The sequence below is a fragment of the Megascapheus bottae genome, chromosome 17 (genome assembly GCF_031878675.1).
Source record: "Megascapheus bottae isolate mThoBot1 chromosome 17, mThoBot2.hap1, whole genome shotgun sequence".
In the NCBI taxonomy this organism is placed as follows: domain Eukaryota; kingdom Metazoa; phylum Chordata; class Mammalia; order Rodentia; family Geomyidae; genus Megascapheus; species Megascapheus bottae.
Genome location: NC_143525.1, coordinates 51,493,484 through 51,514,151, shown reverse-complemented (window position 1 = coordinate 51,514,151; position 20,668 = coordinate 51,493,484). Strand labels below are relative to the sequence as shown.

The 20,668-nt window shown below is 54.0% G+C and overlaps 1 protein-coding gene across 2 annotated transcripts; it reads left to right on the top strand.

The window, feature by feature from the left end:
• Window positions 1–239: 239 nt before the first annotated feature.
• Window positions 240–17,677, top strand: Rab40b (RAB40B, member RAS oncogene family). 2 transcript variants are annotated; one of them, XM_090351437.1, is made up of 6 exons: window positions 240–470; window positions 10,646–10,706; window positions 14,125–14,185; window positions 14,697–14,774; window positions 15,474–15,696; window positions 16,620–17,677. In XM_090351437.1, exons 1-6 carry the CDS (start codon window positions 329–331, stop codon window positions 16,889–16,891), a joined length of 837 nt encoding a protein of 278 aa, XP_090207563.1. In that variant the 5' UTR covers window positions 240–328; the 3' UTR covers window positions 16,892–17,677. The 2 variants fall into 2 exon arrangements, with proteins under 2 accessions (XP_090207563.1, XP_090207564.1); XM_090351438.1 differs by lacking the exon at window positions 14,697–14,774.
• The last annotated feature ends 2,991 nt before the right edge of the window (window positions 17,678–20,668 follow it).

The window sequence follows — 20,668 nt, the reverse complement described above, 5'->3', positions numbered from 1 at the left end:
TCCAGACCACGCCCCTTACCGTCTCCGGGCCTCCATTGGCTGAGGGGAGGGCACGAAGGCGGTAGCGAGAGTTAGATGGGCACGCCTCTGGGCCAGTGAGCGCTCGTATTCACCCCCAGCAACTACGGCTCACCAATAGTGGCTCCGGAGGGCGCAGAGGGGCGTAGAAAGGCCGGCGAGGGCGGGGCGGACCGGGGGCGCTGGGCGAGGCTGTCAGGCGCCGGCGCCGGCGTTGGTGGACGCGTGGACACGCGGCGCTCTGGGCCTCGCGGCCGCCCGAGCGCGCAGCCCGCGAGCCCGGCATGGGCGGCGGCGCCGGGCCGGCACCATGAGCGGTCTGGGCAGCCCTGTGCGGGCCTACGACTTCCTGCTCAAGTTCCTGCTGGTGGGCGACAGCGACGTGGGCAAGGGCGAGATCCTGGCGAGCCTGCAGGACGGCGCGGCCGAGTCCCCGTACGGCCACCCGGCGGGTGAGCGCGGGCGGGGGGGGCGCCGCGGGCGGTGCGGCGGGAGACCCGGCGGGGGCGGGGTGGGGGCTCGGGCGGCGGAGGCCGAGGCCTCCCGCTGCCTCCCATCCCCAGCCCCGCGGGATGCGCGCGGGTGCGAGGGAATGGCGTGCGCGCGTGGGCCCACGCCCGCCCTCAGGCTGCTCAGGAGGCCGGGCCCGAGGATCGGGGTTCAAAGCCAGGCCGGGACCCGAGGATCGGGGTTCAAAGCCAGGCCGGACCCGAGGCTCGGGGGTTCAAAGCCAGGCCGGGACCCGAGGATCGGGGTTCAAAGCCAGGCCCCCACAGTGCCCAGGCCGGGACCACGCCTCACGCGGGCCTCTGGAGAGACCTGCTGAGTTAGTCTCTCCTGAGCACGTGCGGGCAGGCGGCCCCTCTCTTGCTGGGGTGTCCTGGGTCTCGCCCTGCTCCAGCTTGCACACCGAAGCTCCACCCGCACGTGGTCTTTGGCACTTCTTTTCCCTTGGCCTTGGCAGTTGGAGGGCAGGGCTCACAGACTGGCCGTGGGCATGCGCACCGGGGGCCCGCTGCCCAGAGGAGGGGTCCTTCTTTCCCACGGTGACACCTTTGTGCGCAGGTCCCCTGGTCAATCCTTCTGGAGTGTTCTGCTCCTCCCCAGGCAGGTACCCACCTTCTGATCACCTGCATCTGCAAGGGATTTCCTGAGCTTCCCACACGAGCTAGTGACCTCTCTTCATCGGGTTGAGTTTTCTGCATTTTGTGCATTTCTTTAATGGAAGAGACAGAGAGAGGGAGAGAGGGAGAGAGAGAGATGAAACCGCCAGCCAATGCAACATCTGTTTCTGATTGAGAGTTGAGAGGTGCCTTTCCTCTGGCTATTTCTTTTGCGTCTGTGCCTCCAGCTTCTATTTCAGCAGGAACAGCCCACATTTCTTTTCCTCTGCTTACTTTTGCAATGAGCTGATATCAATAATTTCTACTTATTGACTGTACAGGATCATTTCATGAGACAGGTTATATTGTCAAGCCCTAAGAGGGCATTTCCCTTCAAATCCGTGTGCCCGGCACCAGTGGCTCAAGCTTGTCATCCTAGCTACTCATGAGGCTGAGATCTAAGGATCAAGGCTCAAAGCCAGCCTGGGCATGAAAGTCTGTGAGAATTTTTTTTTTTTTGCCGGTCCTGGGCTTGAGCTCAGGTCCTGAGTTCTGTCCTTGGACTTTCTCAAGGCTAGAGCTCAGCACCACTTCCAGCTTTTTTTTTTTTTTCTATGTATATGGTACTGAGGAATCCAACCCGGGTCTTCATGCATGCTAGACAAGCATTCTACCACTAGGCCAAACTCCTGGGCTGTGAGACTCTTATTTCCAATTAACCACCAGAAAACTGGAAGTGGAAGGGGTGCTGTGGCTCAAATGGTAGAGTGCTAGTCTTGAACTGAGAGCTCAGGAACAGTGCCCAGAATTCAAGCCCCACCATGGACAAAAAAAAAAAAAAATCACAGTGTTGCATGGAAGGGCTAGGAAGGGAGTTGGGAGGCTGGCTGGGGCCAGCTTGACCTCTGTCTTCTGTAGCCCTTCTGGTCTCTTAGGCACAAAGTGCAGAAGAGGCCCTGCCATGGGAGCCCTCTACTCAGACTGACCCAGCTGTCAGCGTCTGTCCCTTCTCTGCCTCTGACTGTTCCAGTGGGAGATGTGTGCTCACATTTCCTCCCCCCTCTATTCTTCAGGCGCTGCATTCGCTGATTTACACTTCCCCTCTGCTAGTTTCCTGGGGTAACACTTTCAGATTTAAAGCATGATTTATAAAGCCATCCCTTTGCAGCATGACCTTGGAGTGGCATTGTTCCAATCCATTTCCTTACAGCATAGCTCCTCAGGAAAGGGCTGGCTTCCTACCTGTATTGCCGTGTACCAATGTGACTACACAGAACATGTCCTCAGTGTGCTGGGTTTAAACAATAGGTCATAAATGTTCCCTATATCTGAAAATAAGGCTGCATTTGTATCTAATTTTCTTTGTAAGAAAACAAAACAAAACAAAACTCCTAATTCAGATCCACCTCCTGTTTTGTGTGGGGTACTTTCCCTGCTGTGCTGACCTTTAACCCCATCCCAAAGGTGAAATGGAAGGCTCCACAGGAGCCACGCAGATTTCTCTACCCATTGCTCTTCTGTACCCTGTCACCGGTCTGCCCACCAGTCTGGCACTCAGCACAGCCATGCTGTTCAGGCGACATTAGCTCCCACCTACTTGGTAAGACATGGAATGGTGTAAGAAGTGTAGGTGGCAAAACCTGGCATCAGGAGAGCAGCTCCAGGAGTCAGAACATGGCTGTATCAACTGCTGTTTGCAGGCTGTGGGCCGTGTGTGTGTGTGTGTGTGTGTGTGTGTGTGTGTGTGTGCATGCGTGCATGCGTGCATGCATGCATGCATGTGTGTGTTACTAGAGGAGTTTGCACCTGCTAGGAAGGAAGGCGTACTGTCACATGGGCTGCACATCCTGCTTCCTTTTGCCTGGATTATTTGTTTATTTTGCTGGTCGTGGGGCTTGAATTCTGGGCCTAGGCGCTGTCCCTGAGCTCTTCAGCTCAAGGCTACCACTTACCCTTGAGTCACAGCCCCACTTCCCTTGTTTTCCAGAGGTTAGTTGGCGTGAGTCTTGAGGTCTTTTGTGCCGTGGCTGGCTTTGAACCTTGATCTTCAGATCTCAGCCTCCTGAGAAGCTAGGATGACAGGCGTGAGCCGCTGTATTGCTCGCCTGGATTATTTTTGAGGTAGGGTCTCACTATGTGTCCGGGCCAGCCTGGCCTGCTGTCTTCCTACTTGTGCTTCCTGTGTCTCTGGGGACAGTAGGTGCACACCACAGTGCCCAGCCACTGATTGAGTCTCAGACCATGATTCCCAGTCTCCAGGAAGATAGGCTTCTGCCCCCACGCCTGGCTAAGGTTTGTTTTAAATGCTGTAATAAATGTGTTTTGAAATCCCTTGGTGTCTTCAGCATAGTTAGATGCAAAGAACATGTGGTATATCAGCAAAGCCCTGGGAGAAATGCCATTCTAGGGGCTTGGATGGAAAATACTGGAGATAGAGGCAATCTTTGGAAACAGCACCGAGGCAGCTGAAGCAGGAGGATGAGGAGTTGAAGCTGGCCTGGGATACATAACCAGATCCCGCCTCAGAAAAAAATGGGAGACCTAGATCCTATAAGACATAAATATAGCTAAGAGTTGTGTTTTATCTTTTATTATAACGGTGATACACAGTGGGGTACAGTTTCCCAAGTCAGGCGATGAGTTCATTTATTTTTGGACACTGTCACCCCTTCCTTCTCCCTCTCCCTCTCAGTTTTTCTCTCCCCAGAGGGAGGTTTGTGGAAGTGGTCATGAGGCTTAACCTGGCCAGGTGCATGGGGACCAGGACCCCAAAGTGGTTTTCCAGGGGGAGGAGGAGGCTCACCCATGTGTTCCTGGATGTGGCATCCCCAAACACAGGAAGACAACCCTGCACAGTGGATGGTAGTGGGGAACTGATTAGGAGCTTTCTAATGAGGAGGAGGAGGAGGAGGAGCAGAGGAGAAAGAGGGATGGAGGAAGAAAGAATTAGGAGCTGTTCTATGAGGAGGAGAAGGAGGGGGAGTAGAGGGGGATGGAGGTAGAGGAAAGAGAAGAGGGAGGAAGGGAAGGAGGGGGGAGAAAGAAGGAAAGGGTCATGAGACAGAGTAAGTTTCTTTGGGTTTTCTCTTCTTCAGAAGGTGACAGCCTCATTCCAGAGGCCTCTTAGAAGTCTCTAGAACTAGCACTTGGTCTCCTTCTCTTCAGGCTGAGAGGCCAGTCCATGTTTGTTTGGGGTTTTTTGTTGTGGTGGTGGTGGTGCCAGTCCTGGCGCCTGAGCTCACGGCCTGGGCACGGTCTCTGAGCTCTTTTACTCAAGGCTAGCAGCCTACCACTTGAGCCACAGCTGCACTTTGTGGTTAATTGACGGGGCTCGGAGTGTGGCCTAGTGGTGGAGTGCTTGGATTTGATTCCTTGGTACCACATACATAGAAAAAGCCAGAAGTGGTGCTGTGGCTCAAGTGGTAGAGCTCTAGCCTTGAGGGAAGCCCAAGGACAGTGCTCAGGCCCTGACTGAGTTCAGTCCCTAGGACTAGCAAAAAAAAAAAAATTTTTTTTCTCAGACATTTCCTGCGCAAACTGGCTTTGAGCCGTGGTCCTCAGATCTCAGCTCCCCAGCAGCTGGGATTACAGGTGTGAGCCACCAGGCCTTGGCAGCAGCTCTGCCTCACCTCGGCCTGCGTGGGGAGGCCTGTGTCACTGATGTGAGCTGGGGCACGGCTACAGGAGCTCCATTGCTTGTTCTGCAGCAGTTGTAGCTGGAGGGTTTGTTGTGATGGGCTGTACTGGGCGCTGGTTCAGGCGTGCGTCTGGGGCACACAGCACCACGGCCAGCTTCTGTCCATTGAGATGAAGTCTCCAGGACTTTTCTGCCCTGTGTGGATTGGAACTGTGATTCCCCTGCTCTGAGCATCCCATGTCACCTAGGGTGACAGGTGTTGTCACTGTAACTCTCTGTGAATGGAGAAAGGGCCTCACGAACTCTTCTGCCTGGGCTGGTCTTGGGCCTTGACCTTTCCATTCTCAGCCTTTGGGCAGCTAGGGTTTCACACATGAGCCATCAGCACAGAGGTGGTGCAAAGCCCTCAAAACTTACTGTGATACTAGTGAGGACCCAGCAGTCAGATCTGAATCCTGGTTAACAGATAACCTTTCCTGAGATTGTGTTCTGGCCTTAGTGATGAGCTGTTAGCAGGGTGTAATGAAAACCACCAGGAGGGAGAATCTGGGGTACTGATGGTTCACTCCTTAATCCTAACTACTCAGGAGGCTGAGACCTGAGAATCAGAGACTCAGAGTTCAAAGTCCATGAGACTTTTTTTTAATGCTGTCCTGGGGCTTGAACTCAGGGCCTAGGCACTTTCCCCAGCTTGTTTTGCTCAAGGCTAGAGCTTTACCACTTTAGTCACAGCGCCACTTCTGGCTTTTTCTGTGTATATAGTATTGAGGAATCGAACCCAGGGCTTCATGCATGTTAGACAAGCACTTTACCACTAGGCCAAACTCCCAACCTCCCTGTGAGACTCTTTCATTAAATTTTTTTGGTTGGTCATGGGGCTTGATCTCTGGGCCTGGGTGCTGTCCCTGAGCTCTTCAGCTCAAGACTACTTCCCTACCCGTTGAGCCACAGTGCCACTTGTGGTTTTCTGGTGGTTAATTGGAGATAAGAGTCCCACAGACTTTAGTGCCCGGGCTGGCCTTGAACAGAGATCCACAGATCTCAGCCACTTGAGTAGCTAGGATGACAGGCGTGAGCCACCACACCAGCTAGCCCTGTAAGACTCTCATCTCCAGTTAACCACCAGAAACCTGGAAGTAGAGCTGTGGCTCAAAGGGTAGAGCACTAGCCTTGAACAAAACAAGCTCAGGGACAGCACCCAGGCCCTGAGTTCAAGCCCCACAGCCAACAACAACAACAAAAAAGCTGAGAGCCTGAAGTATGTAGGTCTAGCTAACTGGTGGGGTCCAGCTGACAGTGGTTGTGTCTTGGAGAGAAAGTCCCAAGTGGCCTTTGGTGGAGGATGATATAGGCCACTACCCATGACCCTGAGGTTTTTCTCAGTGAACATGAGCCTCAAGCTGTTACTAATGTGTGTGGTTTGTGAATTCCAAGCTCTTTCGGCTAATAATTATGACATTTGAATTAACTCATGTGTTATTTATATTGTGACTCGTGACAGACTTGACATTTTGTCTGATTAAAAATAAAAGCAAAATCCAGGCACTGGTGGCTTCTGACTGTAATTCTAACTATTCTGAAGGCTAGAATCTAAGAATTACAATTTGAAGTCAGCCCAGGCAAATCTGAAAGACTTTTTCTAATTTAACCAGAAAAAAGACATGAGAACATCAGGCCTGGTGTCCAAGCCCCGGTACCCAGGCATGTGCACATGTACATACACATTCCCCGACACATACACATCGGTTGACATGAGGAACGCACAACGCTCTTTGAGGCTGAGACCAGATCCGCTCTTCCAGGCCAGGGTGTTAGGATGCCATATGAGGAGATCAGGGCAGCCCAGGACATTTGAGTAGCGTCAGGGACAGCATGAAGCCAGCACTGGCGCACGTGGAGGTCTGTTACGCTGTGGACAGAACTACAAAGGAAGATTTCCAATTTCTCTGGCAACAGTCTCCTCTGGAAGCCTGAGAAAGTGGGGAGACTGGGAGACAGGAAGTGAGGCAAAAGAGAGGAGAAAGAGGATGGGCGTGGGAGGAGCGTGATTCAAGAGCTTTCAGAAAGGTGGCTGCTTGGGGCCCAGTCACTTCCCAAGCTGCTATGACAAGTGATGCAGACCAGGGCTTAGGACAGCCGCCATGGTTCTCTCCCAGGGCTGGAGGCACGGATCTGGAGGAGAGCCCTCCTCACCGCCCGTGGGTGGTGTCTCCCACCCTTTGTCTTAGGCTCAGGGCTGCATGCCCGCCCTCCTCCGCTGCCACGCGGCCTTCCTTCCGGTGTGTTTGCATTTCCAAGTCTCCCTGCATTTGGATCCATCATAATTCATCTTAACTTGGTGATGTGAAAAATAAGGTCCATTTCTACATGAGATCAGCTGCGTGGCTCCGGTGGCCATGGGGAGGGGCTCCATCCAGGCTGGTGTAAATGGTGACATCTCTGAGAGGAGGAAGTGGGACCCCAGGGCCTCCTCCTCTTCTCAGCTCCAGCACTGTGGCCCCTTGCCCAAGTTGGTCCTTGTGGGCCAAGCCCCTGCAAGTCACATCCTCCCTCCCCATCAGATTTCACTTCCTTCTTTCCTCCTCCTCCTCCTCCTCCTCCTCCTCCTCCTCCTCCTCCTCCTCCTCCTCTTCCTCCTCCTCTTTCTCCTCCTCCTCCTCCTTCTCCTCCTCCTCTTCCTCCTCCTCTTCCTCTTCTTCTTCCTCCTCCTCCTCCTCCTCCTCCTCCTTCTCCATTTTTGCCAGTCGTGAGGCTTGATGAACTCAGGGCCTGGACACTTTCCCAGAGCCTCTCTGTACTCAAGGCTAACACTCCACCACTTGAGCCACAGCTCTACTTCTGACTTTTTCTGAGCAGTTTATTGGAGATAAGAGTTTCATGGACTTTCCTGCCAAGGCTGGCTTCGAATTGTGATCCTTACATCTCAGCCTCCTGAGTCGCTAGGATTACAGGTGTGAGTCACCAGTGCCTGGCTACTTATAACATTTTACTAGAATAGTTTACTTACTTTTTTTTGAGTTCCAAAGTTTGAACTTGGGGCCTCTCGCTTGCTAACTAAGCAGTAGTTTACCACTTGAGATATGCCTGTAGCCCTTTTTGTTTTTTGTTTTTGTTTTTCAGGGAAAGTCTCATGCTTTTTGTCTAGGCCATCCACTGGCACCCAGCTAAAAACACACTTTAAAATGTAAGACAAGTAGGTTTTAGAGGGAAACATTTTAAACTGATTGGTTTAACGTGCCTATACTTTCAGTGTTCAATCATTATCACCATCTACTTACAGAACATTCTAACCCCAAAAGGAAGTCCTCTATATTTCATACCCACTCCCCTCAACTTCCAGTCGTCCTCTGGTGTTTTCACTCCACCTGTGTGATGCCTTTCTCTAAACTCAGGTACTGGGAGACCGGTGCTCTGTTTAAGCTTAATCAGTATTTGTACCGGAAAGCAGGGGGGGACATTCCTGTCATCTTGAGCATGGAACTGGAATTAAGCAGCTGGTAGAGGAGACAAAACAGATTACCAAATTATGTATTCATCTTGTGAAGCTAAAGGCGGCTTGGCATTTGGATTTTCTTTGTGTGGATGTGTGTTTGGAAGAATAGAATGATCTCTCTCACTTTTTTAATAGATCCTTGCTATTCTGACTCACGAGTCAGGCTTTCTTCTAGACACTGCTTGGTATTTTTATCGTGTTTTGATGGACTACGTAAGTGCATCCAGAGCCCTCCAGAGCCCTCCAGGGTCTGCCTGGCTCCCAGGAAGCACGTCTTCCCATGCTGCAGGCCTGCCATCTTGTTCTGAGCATCGGGGCTGCAGTCCTTTCCCCTGGAGGAACTGCCAGGTTTGAACCATCTCATGACCCTCTCCTGGTGAGGCTCTTTGATGAGACCTCTTCTCTTCCCTCCTGCCTCTTGGTGAGCACTTTTCCCTTGGGATTTTCTTCCTTTTCTTCTGTTATTGTTATTGTTTTGCTAGCACTAGGTTTGAATCCATGGTCTTGTGCATGCAAGGTAGGAGTTCTACTCCTTGAACCACAGCTCCACTTCTGGCTTTTTAAATTATAGATAAGAATCTCATAGACTTTCCTGCCTGAGCTGCCTTGAGCAGCACTCCTCAGATCTCAGACTCCAGAGTAGCGAGGGTTACAAATGTGGCCTTTGTTATTTTAACAGCGTCTCCCACTTATGCCTGGGTTGCTCTGAACCACAGCCCTCCTGCTTATGCTTCCTGTGTGGCTGGAATAACAGGCATGGACTACCACAGCCAGCTACTGGTTGAGATGAGGTCTTTAATCTTTTGTGTGTGTTTGTGTGTGTGCGCACACACGTGCTGGTGTGCTAGGGTGTGTGACAGTCCTGGGCTTGAACTCAGGGCCTGGCTTTATCCCTGAGCTTCTTTGCTCAAGGCTAGCACTCTGCCACTGAGCCACAGCACCACTTCAGCTTTTTCTGAGTAGTTCATTGGAGATGAGAGTCTCACGGACCTTTCTGCCCAGGCTGGCTCTGAACTGAGATCCTGAGATCTCAGCCTCTTGAGTAGCCAGGGTTACAGGTGTGAGCCACAGTGCCCAGTTTCTCAGTTACTTTTGGCCTGGCTGGCCTCTCACCATCATTATTCCAATCTCTACCTCCGCATAGCTGGCTTATGGGTATGGACTGCCAAGCTCTGCTGCAATTATGACTGCTGATTAACTAAACTTGACTCAGCCACATTCTGGGATATTAGAAAAGCTATGGCCTCTGGGCCAGGAACATTGCCTAGTGGTAGATTGCTTGCCTGGCATGCACAAAAACCCGGGTTCGATTCCTCGGTACCACATACACCGAAAAAGCCGGAACTGGTGCTGTGGCTCAAGTGGTAGAGCTCTAGCCTTGAGAAAGCCAAGGACAGTGCTCAGGCCCTGAGTTCAAGGCCCAGGGCTGACCAAAAAAAAAAAAAGAAAAAAAAAAGCTATGGCATCTGTATTCAGCTGCTCAGTGGGCATTCCCAACTGAGCTCTGCGAGCAAAGCCTGTGACCCAGCGGCTCAGCCGTTTGGACACTGGTTGTAGGGTCTGTGGGAGGAGTGCACCTTTCTGGTGTTCTCAGGGGCCTCCTTTGAAGGCCTCTTCTTCACCCTGGGCCCAGGGTCTCACAGAGAAGCAGGAAACAGCAGTGTCTGGTGGTGGGGTCGTGAGGAGAGTTTTCTCCTACAAAGTATCGGTGGGGACCTGGAGGGCCACTTGGCATAGGACACTTGTCCAGTGTGTGTGAGGTCCTGGGGTCTATTCTCAGCATCACACACACACACACACACACACACTGGAAGAGCCACTGTCGTGCCTTGGGTATGATCCTCCTTTCTGTTCATTTCTGCTTCCGTTTCTCAGCATGACACTTGGGGGATGCCTCTTGCTGCCAGGCTGCTTCACCACCACTCCCATTTCCTGGGAAACAGGACTGAGCAAGCTCCCCATGCAGTGGGCGGCTCAGGCAGTTCAGAGGGGGAGGGAGGGAGGCCTGGCCGGCCTGAGCTCTCTTGCCAGCCTCGTGGGCTCTTGAAGGACTTACAGCTAATAACGGGAGTGGGGGGGCCTGGTCCACTCCACAGGGCAAGCACAGGGTCCTGGCTGTGCTCACCATTGGGGTAACGGCAGGGAAGTCTGAGTCCTGGGTGTGGGCTACGGCTGACACTGGGCATGGGAGGGGACTGACCGGGGTCCCAACTCTCTGCCTTAAAAACCTGGGGATTGAGGAGCCTGTTCTCCCAGGCTGCGCTTCCTGCTCTGCTGCTCTTCTCCAGAGGAAGACGGTGAAATCTGAGCTCTAGTGCAGCTCTTCTCTAGATGACAACTCTGGGGAGAGCTGTGGCACCCAGCCCACTCCTAAGTTACCCCAACCTTTCACAGGGATTGACCACAAGACAACCACTATCCTACTGGATGGCCGGCGGGTGAAGCTACAACTCTGGTGAGTTGAGTTAACCTCAGTTAGGAGGTGCTGTCCCCGGGCCGTGTCCCTCACTCTCAGTAGGAGGTGCTGTCCCCGGGCCGTGTCCCTCACTCTCAGTAGGAGGTGCTGTCCCCGGGCCGTGTCCCTCACTCTCAGTAGGAGGTGCTGTCCCCGGGCCGTGTCCCTCACTCTCAGTAGGAGGTGCTGTCCCCGGGCCGTGTCCCTCACTCTCAGTAGGAGGTGCTGTCCCCGGCTGTGTCCCTTCCTCTCAGCTGTGGTTCTGAATTCCTGAAGGAGGGTGCTGACTTCATTGTCTAGGCCATGGAGGTCCGTTACTCGATCATGCAGTGAGAGGGGACCCCAGGGCCAAGGCCTGTCCAGGGAAGGCATCTTACAGTTAGAAGACATGTCATCTGTGCCTGCTCCGGTGCTACTAGACGAGACCAAAGTGGCATGAATGAGGTAGCCCAGGATCCAGATACCCACACCAAGTTCTGAGTACAAGGCTGGTGCTAGGGTACCTGGTACTAGATGAGGACTGGGGACCTGCCCAGGCCTGCAACTCCTCCACTCTGAGGACCAGCCTGCCCCTGCCCCTGCCCCCCCCCACTCTGAGGACCAGCCTGCCCCTGCCCCTGCCCCCCCCCACTCTGAGGACCAGCCTGCCCCTGCCCCCCCACTCTGAGGACCAGTTCCCACTGCGAGCCCAGCATCGTGGTACAGCTAAACCACCGAGGACACTCTTATCCCTGGCCTCCTCTAGAGTGTGAGCCTGAGGACTGAGCTCACTCTCCTGCCCCAGTCCCCTCTGCCATGTGGGGTGGACATGTCTGGGTCCCTCAGAGATTGTGTCTCCACTGCCACCTCTCTGGACCTCTGCCTGACTTGTCAGTGAGCTAGTCTCCTGGATCCACACTTGTTTGGTTGTCCACCTGTCTGGACCTCTGCCTGACTTGTCAGTGAGCACACACTTACATGTGCACGCGCACATGCGCACAGGCACGCACGCACACACACACACGCACACACTCACACATGCACACGCGCACACGCACACACACTCACACATGCACACGCATACACGCACATGCACATACGCACACGCACACACGCACACTCACACATGCACACGCATACACGCACATGCACATACGCACACACATGCACACACACACTCACACATGCACACACGCACACACACATGCACATACATACACACGCACGCACACACATGCACACACGCACACACATGCACACACGCACACACACACGCACACACTCACACATGCACACACGCACATGCACACACACATGCACATACATACACACGCACGCACACACATGCACACGCGCACACACGCACACGTGCACACACATGCACACACGCACACGCGCACACACGCACACACGCCTCCTGCTATCTTAGATCCCTGCTGTTTCCAGTACCCATATGCCCATCCAGCGTGTCCCCCAGTGACCATCACCTCAAGTTCCTGCATGACCTCCTGTGTGGTGACAGCTCCTGAGCCCTCTGCTCAGCCACGCTCCTCCTTGAGAGCTCTAGACATGGCCTCTGAAGCCCAGGCCTGGGCTCCCTGCCTGCCTCATCCTCTCACCCAGCTTCATTCCTCCATACCTGGGTCTCACAGGGCTGTGCCCACTGCAGGTGACACAGGAGGCTGGGTGGATTCTCCCCATCTGCCAGTCACTGTGGGGCCTCCATGTTTGACGGGGCCTGCTGGGTCCTCCGTGGAACGCACATCTGTGGTGTTTGTCCTGACATCTCCTCACCCCAGACTCAGTGCCACCTTCTGTGAGGGGAAGACTCTGAGGGCGGCATCCGTGATTGGCTTCTCATTGGACATGGAAGACTGACTTGCCTGTGTCAGTGGCCAGTTCTGCTCACCTCACTTGAGTCCCCGGCCCTCCTCTGAGACGTTACGGTGATCGCTAGCTACTGGTGACATAGCAAAGTCAGCTGAGCCACTCCTTGAGGCCGGCGTGGGGATTCTCTTCCCCAAGAGCTCCAACTGGCCTGCATGTGTTAACTGCACATGCAGCTGTCGATTCAGGGAAGGCCAGGGAGAGTGGAAAATGCTTACCATGCTACCTACACACGAGGGAAAGGTAGGAAGAAGATGGCCTAGGAAAGGTGAGAGGTCCTAGGTGAAAAATGACTCAGAAAGAAAGGGCTGGGACATGATTCCGAGTACAGAGCCACCGCATAGCAAATAAAAAGCAAGCAAAACCCCAATACAACAAAACCTTTAGGAGGAAACAAGATCCTGGGAAGCAGTGTCTGGCCAGGGACCCACAGGGAGCACCAGGCGAGGTCTGCTCTCCAAGGATCACAGTTCAAAGCCAGCCTGAGCGGGAAAGCCCATGAGACTATCATCTCCACTTAACCACCAAAAAGCCAGACATGAGGCTGTTTGTGGCTCAAGTGGTGGAGCACTAGCATTGAGTGAAAAAGGACCAGGGATGGGAGTATGGCCTAGTGGTAGCGTGCTCTTCTAGCATGTACAAAGCCCTGGGTTTGATTCCCTGGAACCACATGCTCGAAAAAGCTGGAAGTGGGTGCTGTGGCTGAATGGCAGGGCACTAGCCTTGACCAAAAAGTGTCTGAGGACAGTGCCCCAGAACTGGCAAAAAAAAAAAAACTACATAGATTTCCTTCAATATCTGAGGCTTGTGTTAAAACCCATGATTGGTCAGCCGTGGGACTTAAACTCTGGGCCTGGGCGCTGTCCCCGAGCTCTTCAGCTCAAGGCCACCACCCTACCCCTGGAGCCTCAGAACCACTTCCGGTTTTCTAGTGATTCACTGGAGATAAGAACCTCATGGTCTTTAGTGCCTGGGCTGGATTTGAATTGCAATCTTCAGATCTCAGCTTCCTGAGTAGCTAGGGTGACAGGCGTGAGCCACCGTACCTTCTCACAGACTTTTGGGTCCTCAGGGCTTGAACTCAGGGCCTGGGCACTGTCCTTGGGCTTTCTCAAGGTTGGAACTCTACCAGTTGAGCCACAGCACCACTTCTGGCTTCTAGTGTGTATGTGGTACTGAGGAATGGAACCCAAGGTGTCGTGCATGCCAGGTGAGCATTTTACCACTAGGCCACACTCTCAGCCGTTTGACTTTTTGTGTGTGTGCTAGTCCTGGGCTCAAATTCAGGACTTGGACACTGTTCCTCGAGCTTTTTCACACTCAGGTCAAGAGCTCTACTATTTCATCCACAGTTCCACATCTGGTTTTTTGGTAGTTTTTATTAGCTCAGGACGCCCCGAAGTCAATAGCTCCAGGTTTCCCTGGGGCCTTGGACCGGCTTCTTGATGGCCACCAAACGTGGCTTAAAAATGTGTCTTAAAGAATGTGATGTTTGGGAAACACCAATTTCCTCTTAACGATTTCCACTGTTTTTTTTTTTTTTTTCTTCCAGGGATACATCGGGGCAGGGACGATTTTGTACTATATTCCGCTCCTACTCGAGGGGCGCACAGGTACTACAGCATTCCCGGAGCCCAGATCAAACTAGTGTGAATGGTTACATCACGCTTACCTCACCATGGTCTTTAGTAGACAACTGGAGGATGAGGCAATGAAGCCTGTATATGAGTGTGTGCTGGCTGACGCTGTGTGGTGTCGGCATGTGAGCTGTGTGTGTGTGGGCACATGGGGTGCCCTGCTGTGGAGCTCAGGGCTCCTGCTGTGCTCCCCTGCAGTGTCCCCGTACCCCAGGTCTTTGGAGTAGCTCACGGCTGTGCGATGCATCCACCAACTCGTTCAGATAGTTTTGAGTTCACCAGTGAGTTAAACACAAAACACCGTTGGAAGTGGTACCACAACGGCTGCATGTGGTAGAGAACTCAAGTCCACATGTTCTGTTAAGGAAAACGGTTGGCTAGCCCAGTGCCTTGGATGAGGTGGGTCGCATGCCCTGAGCTATCCCATCTCCATCGTCTCCCTGGTGGGTGCTGGGTGCTGAGTCCTGTCCCTACCCCTCTCCCTCAGGGTGTGATCCTGGTCTACGACATCGCCAACCGCTGGTCCTTCCAGGGCATCAACCGGTGGATTAAAGAGATTGAAGAAGTATGATACAGTGTGCGGCTTTCTATGTGCCTGTGGTCTCTGGGAGACGCGGGGCCAGGACCAGGGCGAGGCCCCAGGGCTGTGGGCGCCGGGGGTCCAGGCCAAGGACTGGCACGTCAGCAGAGGGGACGGTGCCCCGGTCCAGAGCTGGGACCCGGAGAGGGAGGTGGGGGGGATCCACTTCCGGGAACCCTGGGGCTCAGTGGGGATGACGTGGCCCAGCCGAGCCTGATGAGGAGGCGCAGGCATGGGCCTGCTGCTTGCAGGTGCCCTGACCAGCCCAACACATGTGAACTAGAGAGGGCCAGCACACTGTGACAGCCACAGTGGAGAACTATAGGCCATAAGCCTCTGGTGCTTCCTCACGGCGTGGGAGAACAGAAACCCAAAGCCAACATGCTGCTGGGCACCGCTGTCCCTGGGCGAGGGCCTTCCCCTCCCAGGGTCTGTCCGGGACTCCAACCCTGCCTCTTTCTTGTCACACGTCTCCTTGTGCCTCTTCTTATGAGGATGCCAGGCTTTGAGTGAGGTCTTCCCTACCTCAGGACAGCCTTATCTTAAGCAATTCCATCTACAAAGGTCTTATTTCCGACTAAGTTCCCAATTTGATGTGGATTTGTGAGAATCCACCATTCGGTGCCAGGGTACCAGTGACGATGAAACTCGAGTGTCCATTCTCCTTGCCTTTCTCACCTCCAGCACGCCCCTGGCGTCCCTAAGATCCTGGTGGGGAACCGGCTGCACCTGGCCTTCAAGCGGCAGGTGCCCACAGAGCAGGCCCAGGCCTGCGCAGCGCGCCTCGGCGTGACCTTCTTTGAGGTCAGCCCTCTGTGCGACTTCAACATCACGGAGTCCTTCACAGAGCTGGCCAGGACTGTGCTGCTGCGGCATGGGATGGACCGGCTCTGGAGGCCTAGCAAAGGTAGGCTGGAGGAGCCAGGTCCTATGCCCAGTCAGCCTCCTGCCAGACCCGGCCTTTCTAGTCCCCCATGCGGGCCGCGGTGTCCGTGCTTAAAGACAAAGCGTGTTTCATTTGAGAGAAACAATGATCTTAGCCTTGGAAGAAAACTCACGAGGGAAACACCTGCCATCAATACTTGAGCAGAGGCACATGGCGGGGGAGGGGGTGCAGGTGGCCCCTGTGGCCAGCCCCGGTCAGCGGGGGGGTTGGGTGCAGGTGGCCAGCCCCGGTCAGCGGGGGGTTGGGTGCAGGTGGCCAGCCCCGGTCAGCGGGGGGTTGGGTGCAGGTGGTCAGCCCCGGTCAGCGGGGGGTTGGGTGCAGGTGGTCAGCCCCGGTCAGCGGGGGGTTGGGTGCAGGTGGTCAGCCCTTGTCAGCGGGGGGGTTGGGTGCAGGTGGTCAGCCCTTGTCAGCGGGGGGGTTGGGTGCAGGTGGTCAGCCCTTGTCAGCGGGGGGGTTGGGTGCAGGTGGTCAGCCCCGGTCAGCGGGGAGGTTGGGTGCAGGTGGCCAGCCCCGGTCAGCGGGGGTTGGGTGCAGGTGGTCAGCCCTTGTCAGCGGGGGGGTTGGGTGCAGGTGGTCAGCCCCGGTCAGCGGGGGGTTGGGTGCAGGTGGTCAGCCCTTGTCAGCGGGGGGGTTGGGTGCAGGTGGTCAGCCCTTGTCAGCGGGGGGTTGGGTGCAGGTGGCCAGCCCCGGTCAGCGGGGGGTTGGGTGCAGGTGGTCAGCCCTTGTCAGCGGGGGGGTTGGGTGCAGGTGGTCAGCCCTTGTCAGCGGGGGGTTGGGTGCAGGTGGCCAGCCCCGGTCAGCGGGGGGTTGGGTGCAGGTGGCCCCCGCGGCCAGCCCCGGTCAGCAGCCGTATAAGCTAAGCAGATTTTTCTTTTCTTCCCAAGTCCTGAGCCTGCAAGAGCTCTGCTGCCGAGCTGTGGTGTCCTGCACACCAGTGCACCTGGTGGACAAGCTCCCGCTCCCGGCTGCCCTGAGGAGCCACCTCAAGTCGTTCTCCATGGCCAACGGCCTGAACACCAGGATGATGCATGGCCGGTCCTACTCGCTCACCACCAGCTCCAGCCACAAGAGGAGCAGTTTCTGTAAAGCCAGGGCCTCCCACCCTCCCCAGGGTCCACAGGGGGCCTGCACCAGGAACAGCTGCAAAATCTCATAGGGAGCAAGATGCAAGAGCGAGACCTGAGCCCAGGCCATCTCCAGAAAGTGCACTGAGTCCTCCTGCGAGACAGAGAGGGTCCAGACTCGGGTCTGTCCTCCTCTCCATGACTCTGCGTCCGAATGCCAGGGCTGCCCCCAGGCAGCACTGTCCTCATTCTAGGCCTCTGCGCGACTCCTGTCAACCTGAGGCTTTGAATGTTACTTTTATCGTGACTTCAGTGTGACTTTTCCTCAACGGCTTTTAGAAGACTGGTGAAGTGTGCCGGGAGTCGTGGCAGTTTGCAGAGCAGGGTGGTGAGGTAGCCTAGCAAAATCCACAGTTCAAGAGGGCCTTTTTGTAAACCTTTTTAACAGCAAAGCACCAATTTATAAAATGCTGCAGTTGTACATAGAGTACATACAAATCTGTCCACTTTGGGTATGAATGCATTTGATAACGTTTTTGCTATGCTGTTTACTACATTTTGGGGTTAATAAGTAATTTATATGCACATTTTCTGTAAATCTACATTTTTTTTCTATGAGGTATAAGTTATGAAGCTATGGGAAGAACATGCCAAAGACACCTCTGGCTCTAGTCCGCCAGCGCAGTCCCAGGACGCTCCGGAGCGTATCAGCAGGAAGGACTGACAAAAAACACTGTCGCTTACGACAACGTTTCTCTACAATAAAGCAGATACTTCTTCCTTTCTTGATAGCTGGGGCTATCCGGTTCTTTCCAGTACTGGGTCCCCTGACTCTGGTAGGCGCCAGAGGTTAGCGCTTGCTCACCATAACATTAAGAACACTGGAATTAATGCTTCTGTTATGTTTGGAATAGATTCCTTTTCCTGAAAAGTACTGAAAAAAAAGTAGCACTTACATGTGTCTGTCAATACAACGTCAGAGCTCTGCTGTTCCTCCCCTGTGAGTGCAGAGCTGTGGCCGTGCATTTCCTCAGAGAGGAAACCCTGGCCCCAGTTTGTGCTGGAGACTGCTCTGCTGTGCAAGGCTCAGGTTCAGGCCCCTGTCCTGGTCCGACTGTCCACTGCCTCTCGGTGACATCTGAAAGTCAATGAGGGATTAAACTACACAAAGGGATAATGAATCTGATGCCAATGGCTTGTCACCCTCCTAGCTACGAGAAGGCTGAGATATCAGGGTTAAGACTCAAAGCCAACCCAGGCAGAAAAATCTGAGCCTCTTACCTCCCATCAGCCACCAAAAAGCCAAAAGTGGGGCTATGGCTCAAGTGGTAGAGCTTTAGCCTTGTGTGAAAAGGCTCAGTGACCCAGGCCCCCTGAGTTCAAGCCCAAGATCAGCACCTATACACGCGTACACACACACACACTCACAAAGTGAACTGAGAAACGTCTCAGATCCCTGTTCCTGCTAGGGACTTACAGACTATTAGCAACATGGGGCACCAGGCTGTGTGGTAATGCTGTTCCCAGAGACAGAGGAACACAGTGCCATAGACACCAAAGACCCAGAGCTGGGGGCCAGAAAGCCACCTAGTGTGTGTGGTGAGGGATTCAGACATCACAAGGAGGTGGACGAGCTACCATGGGCCCACTGGACCCTGAGAGACACCGCCTCCTGAAGGGCGGCCAGCCTGTGGGGACACTGCCTGGGTCCTCACCGTAGCAGCACCAATGGAGAGACAGGGCTGGCCACGGCTACTCTGCCAACCACGATGCAGCCTGTCTGCTGCGGCTGTTTCCAGGGCTGAGCTGAGGAAGTCCTTACAGTGGCCTTTCCTTCTGCCAAGGGGTGTGTGCTATACAGGGCCCACCTTGGCAGTCCAGACGGGTTCTTTTCCAATTTTCTATAAACAGGGTCTTGGTATATAACTGTTCAGACTTGTTATATAGCCCAGGATATCCCCAACTCACAATTCCTGTCTTTTCTGTGAATACTTCACGACGGCGCAGGGCACAGGGGCCCCCAGAGAGTCTAAAGCTCTACCTGCTGGGCCTCTGGTGTGGGCCTCTCAGCCCTCGGGCGGTGGGTTATTGGACCCCTTGGTCTTTGAGGCTTGACAGTTCCTCAAACTATTCCAGTAGCAAGTGAGCGTTCCTCTTTCTTGTATTCTTTTTTGGGGGGACGGTTGTGGGGCTTGAACTCAGGGACTGGGCACTACTGCATCTTGAGCCACAGCGCCCACTTCCAAGGGCTTTCTTGGTTTTCATCTCCAGCTCTCTCTCCATCACCTTCACCCTCTTTACCACCTCCATTCCTAGTGTCATTCCTTGGAACTCTCAGCCACCCTCTCACGGCTAGCAGACAGCCGCCATGCTGGCTAGATCTGCAGTTGCTGATTCCTTCATCTTCCTGTCACTCACCGTGCTGGTGATAAAGGAGGCAAGGAAGACCACTCAGGAGACAGACGCGTTCAGCGTGGCTAGTGAGCCTCAGCCCAGCTGTGTCTCAAGCGGGGAGGTGGAAAGGTGCCCCTCCCATCACACACAATCCTGTGAGCCAACCAAAGACTGCTAGGGCCCTCAGACGCGGGCTCCTCCAGGGCCTTGGTAACAATGGCTGAGGGAGTCCACTGAGGCGTAGAAGTCTAGAGCACACTGCGGTCGTCGAGGCTGCGGCAGGGCCTCTGGAGTCAGAGCTGAGCTCTCGTGGCACCCAGCTTCTCCAAGGCATCGTGAAGCATTTAGAGCAGAAAAAGGCGTTGCTTGGCTGATATTCCAGTCCAGGCAGCTGGGTATCAGGGGTTGGAGGTCACGTTGATTCCCAGCATCTTAGCTTGGCGAAGAGAAAAATAAGCCAGGTGTGACAGCATACACTCACAGTCTCAGCATTTGGGAGGCTGGAGCAAGGAGGTCCATGGATCTGATGGCAGTCTGAATTTCATAGAAAAAGTGATCTCAGAGCTGGACACCGGCAGCTCATGCTGTAATACCAGCTACTTAGGAGGCTGGGATCTTAGGATCATGGTTTGAAGCATCCCGGGGGAAGAAAAGTCCATGAGACTCTCATCTCCAATGAACTAATGCACCCCCAAAACCCATAAGTGGAACTGTGTGTTATCCTTGCTTAAAAAGGTTTAGGGACAACTCAGGCCTTGAGTTCAGGCTCCAGAATCAGAGGAAAGACAGAGGTAGGGGGAGAGCATGTACCTCCAGAATTAGAGTGCTCATAAAAAAAGGCCTATCATTGACATTAAGAATGCTTTAACAGCATTTAAGAGTACTCTACCCCAGGCCAAATACCCTTGGAGATAGATGGGTTATTTGTCTCAATTTGTCAGGCTGAGAATGTAGCTCAGTGATAGAGCCCGTCCTAGTATCCCATGGTGGGGTGTGTGTGTGTGTGTGTGTGTGTGTGTGTGTGTGTGTGTGTGTGTGTGTGTGTGTGTGTTTGTCGTGGAGCTTGGACTCTGGGCCTGGGCGTTGTCCCTGAGCTCCTCAGCTCAAGGCTACCACCTTACCGCATTTCCACCCTCCTAGTGGTTAATTGGAGAGAAGAGTCTCACAGACTTTTGTGCCCCAGCTGGCTTTGAACCACGATCACCAGATCTCAGCCTCCTGAGTAGATAGGATGACAGGCGTGAGCCACCAGCGCCCCACAAGGCCAGACTTTTATGAAATGTGTCATAGAGGAGCAGAGCTCTCATAACTGAGTTACTAGTGACAATACTGTTGTTGATATAAATACTTGTACTTTACATATTGTTGTGCATCTGTCCCCTGGTTGCTGTAATAGGTGTGATTACAGGTGTGAGCCACTAGCACTGGGCAACAACAGAAATTTATGCTGGGGCTGGGAATGTGGCCCCGTGGTA

Excerpts from the sequence above, each read along its gene's own strand:
- Rab40b (XM_090351437.1), top strand. The coding sequence starts at position 329 with ATGAGCGGTCTGGGCAGCCCTGTGCGGGCCTACGACTTCCTGCTCAAG. Across the intron at positions 10,707-14,124 it reads CGGGTGAAGCTACAACTCTG|GGATACATCGGGGCAGGGAC; the intron begins GTGAGTTGAGTT and ends TTTTTCTTCCAG. Across the intron at positions 14,186-14,696 it reads CCTACTCGAGGGGCGCACAG|GGTGTGATCCTGGTCTACGA; the intron begins GTACTACAGCAT and ends CCTCTCCCTCAG.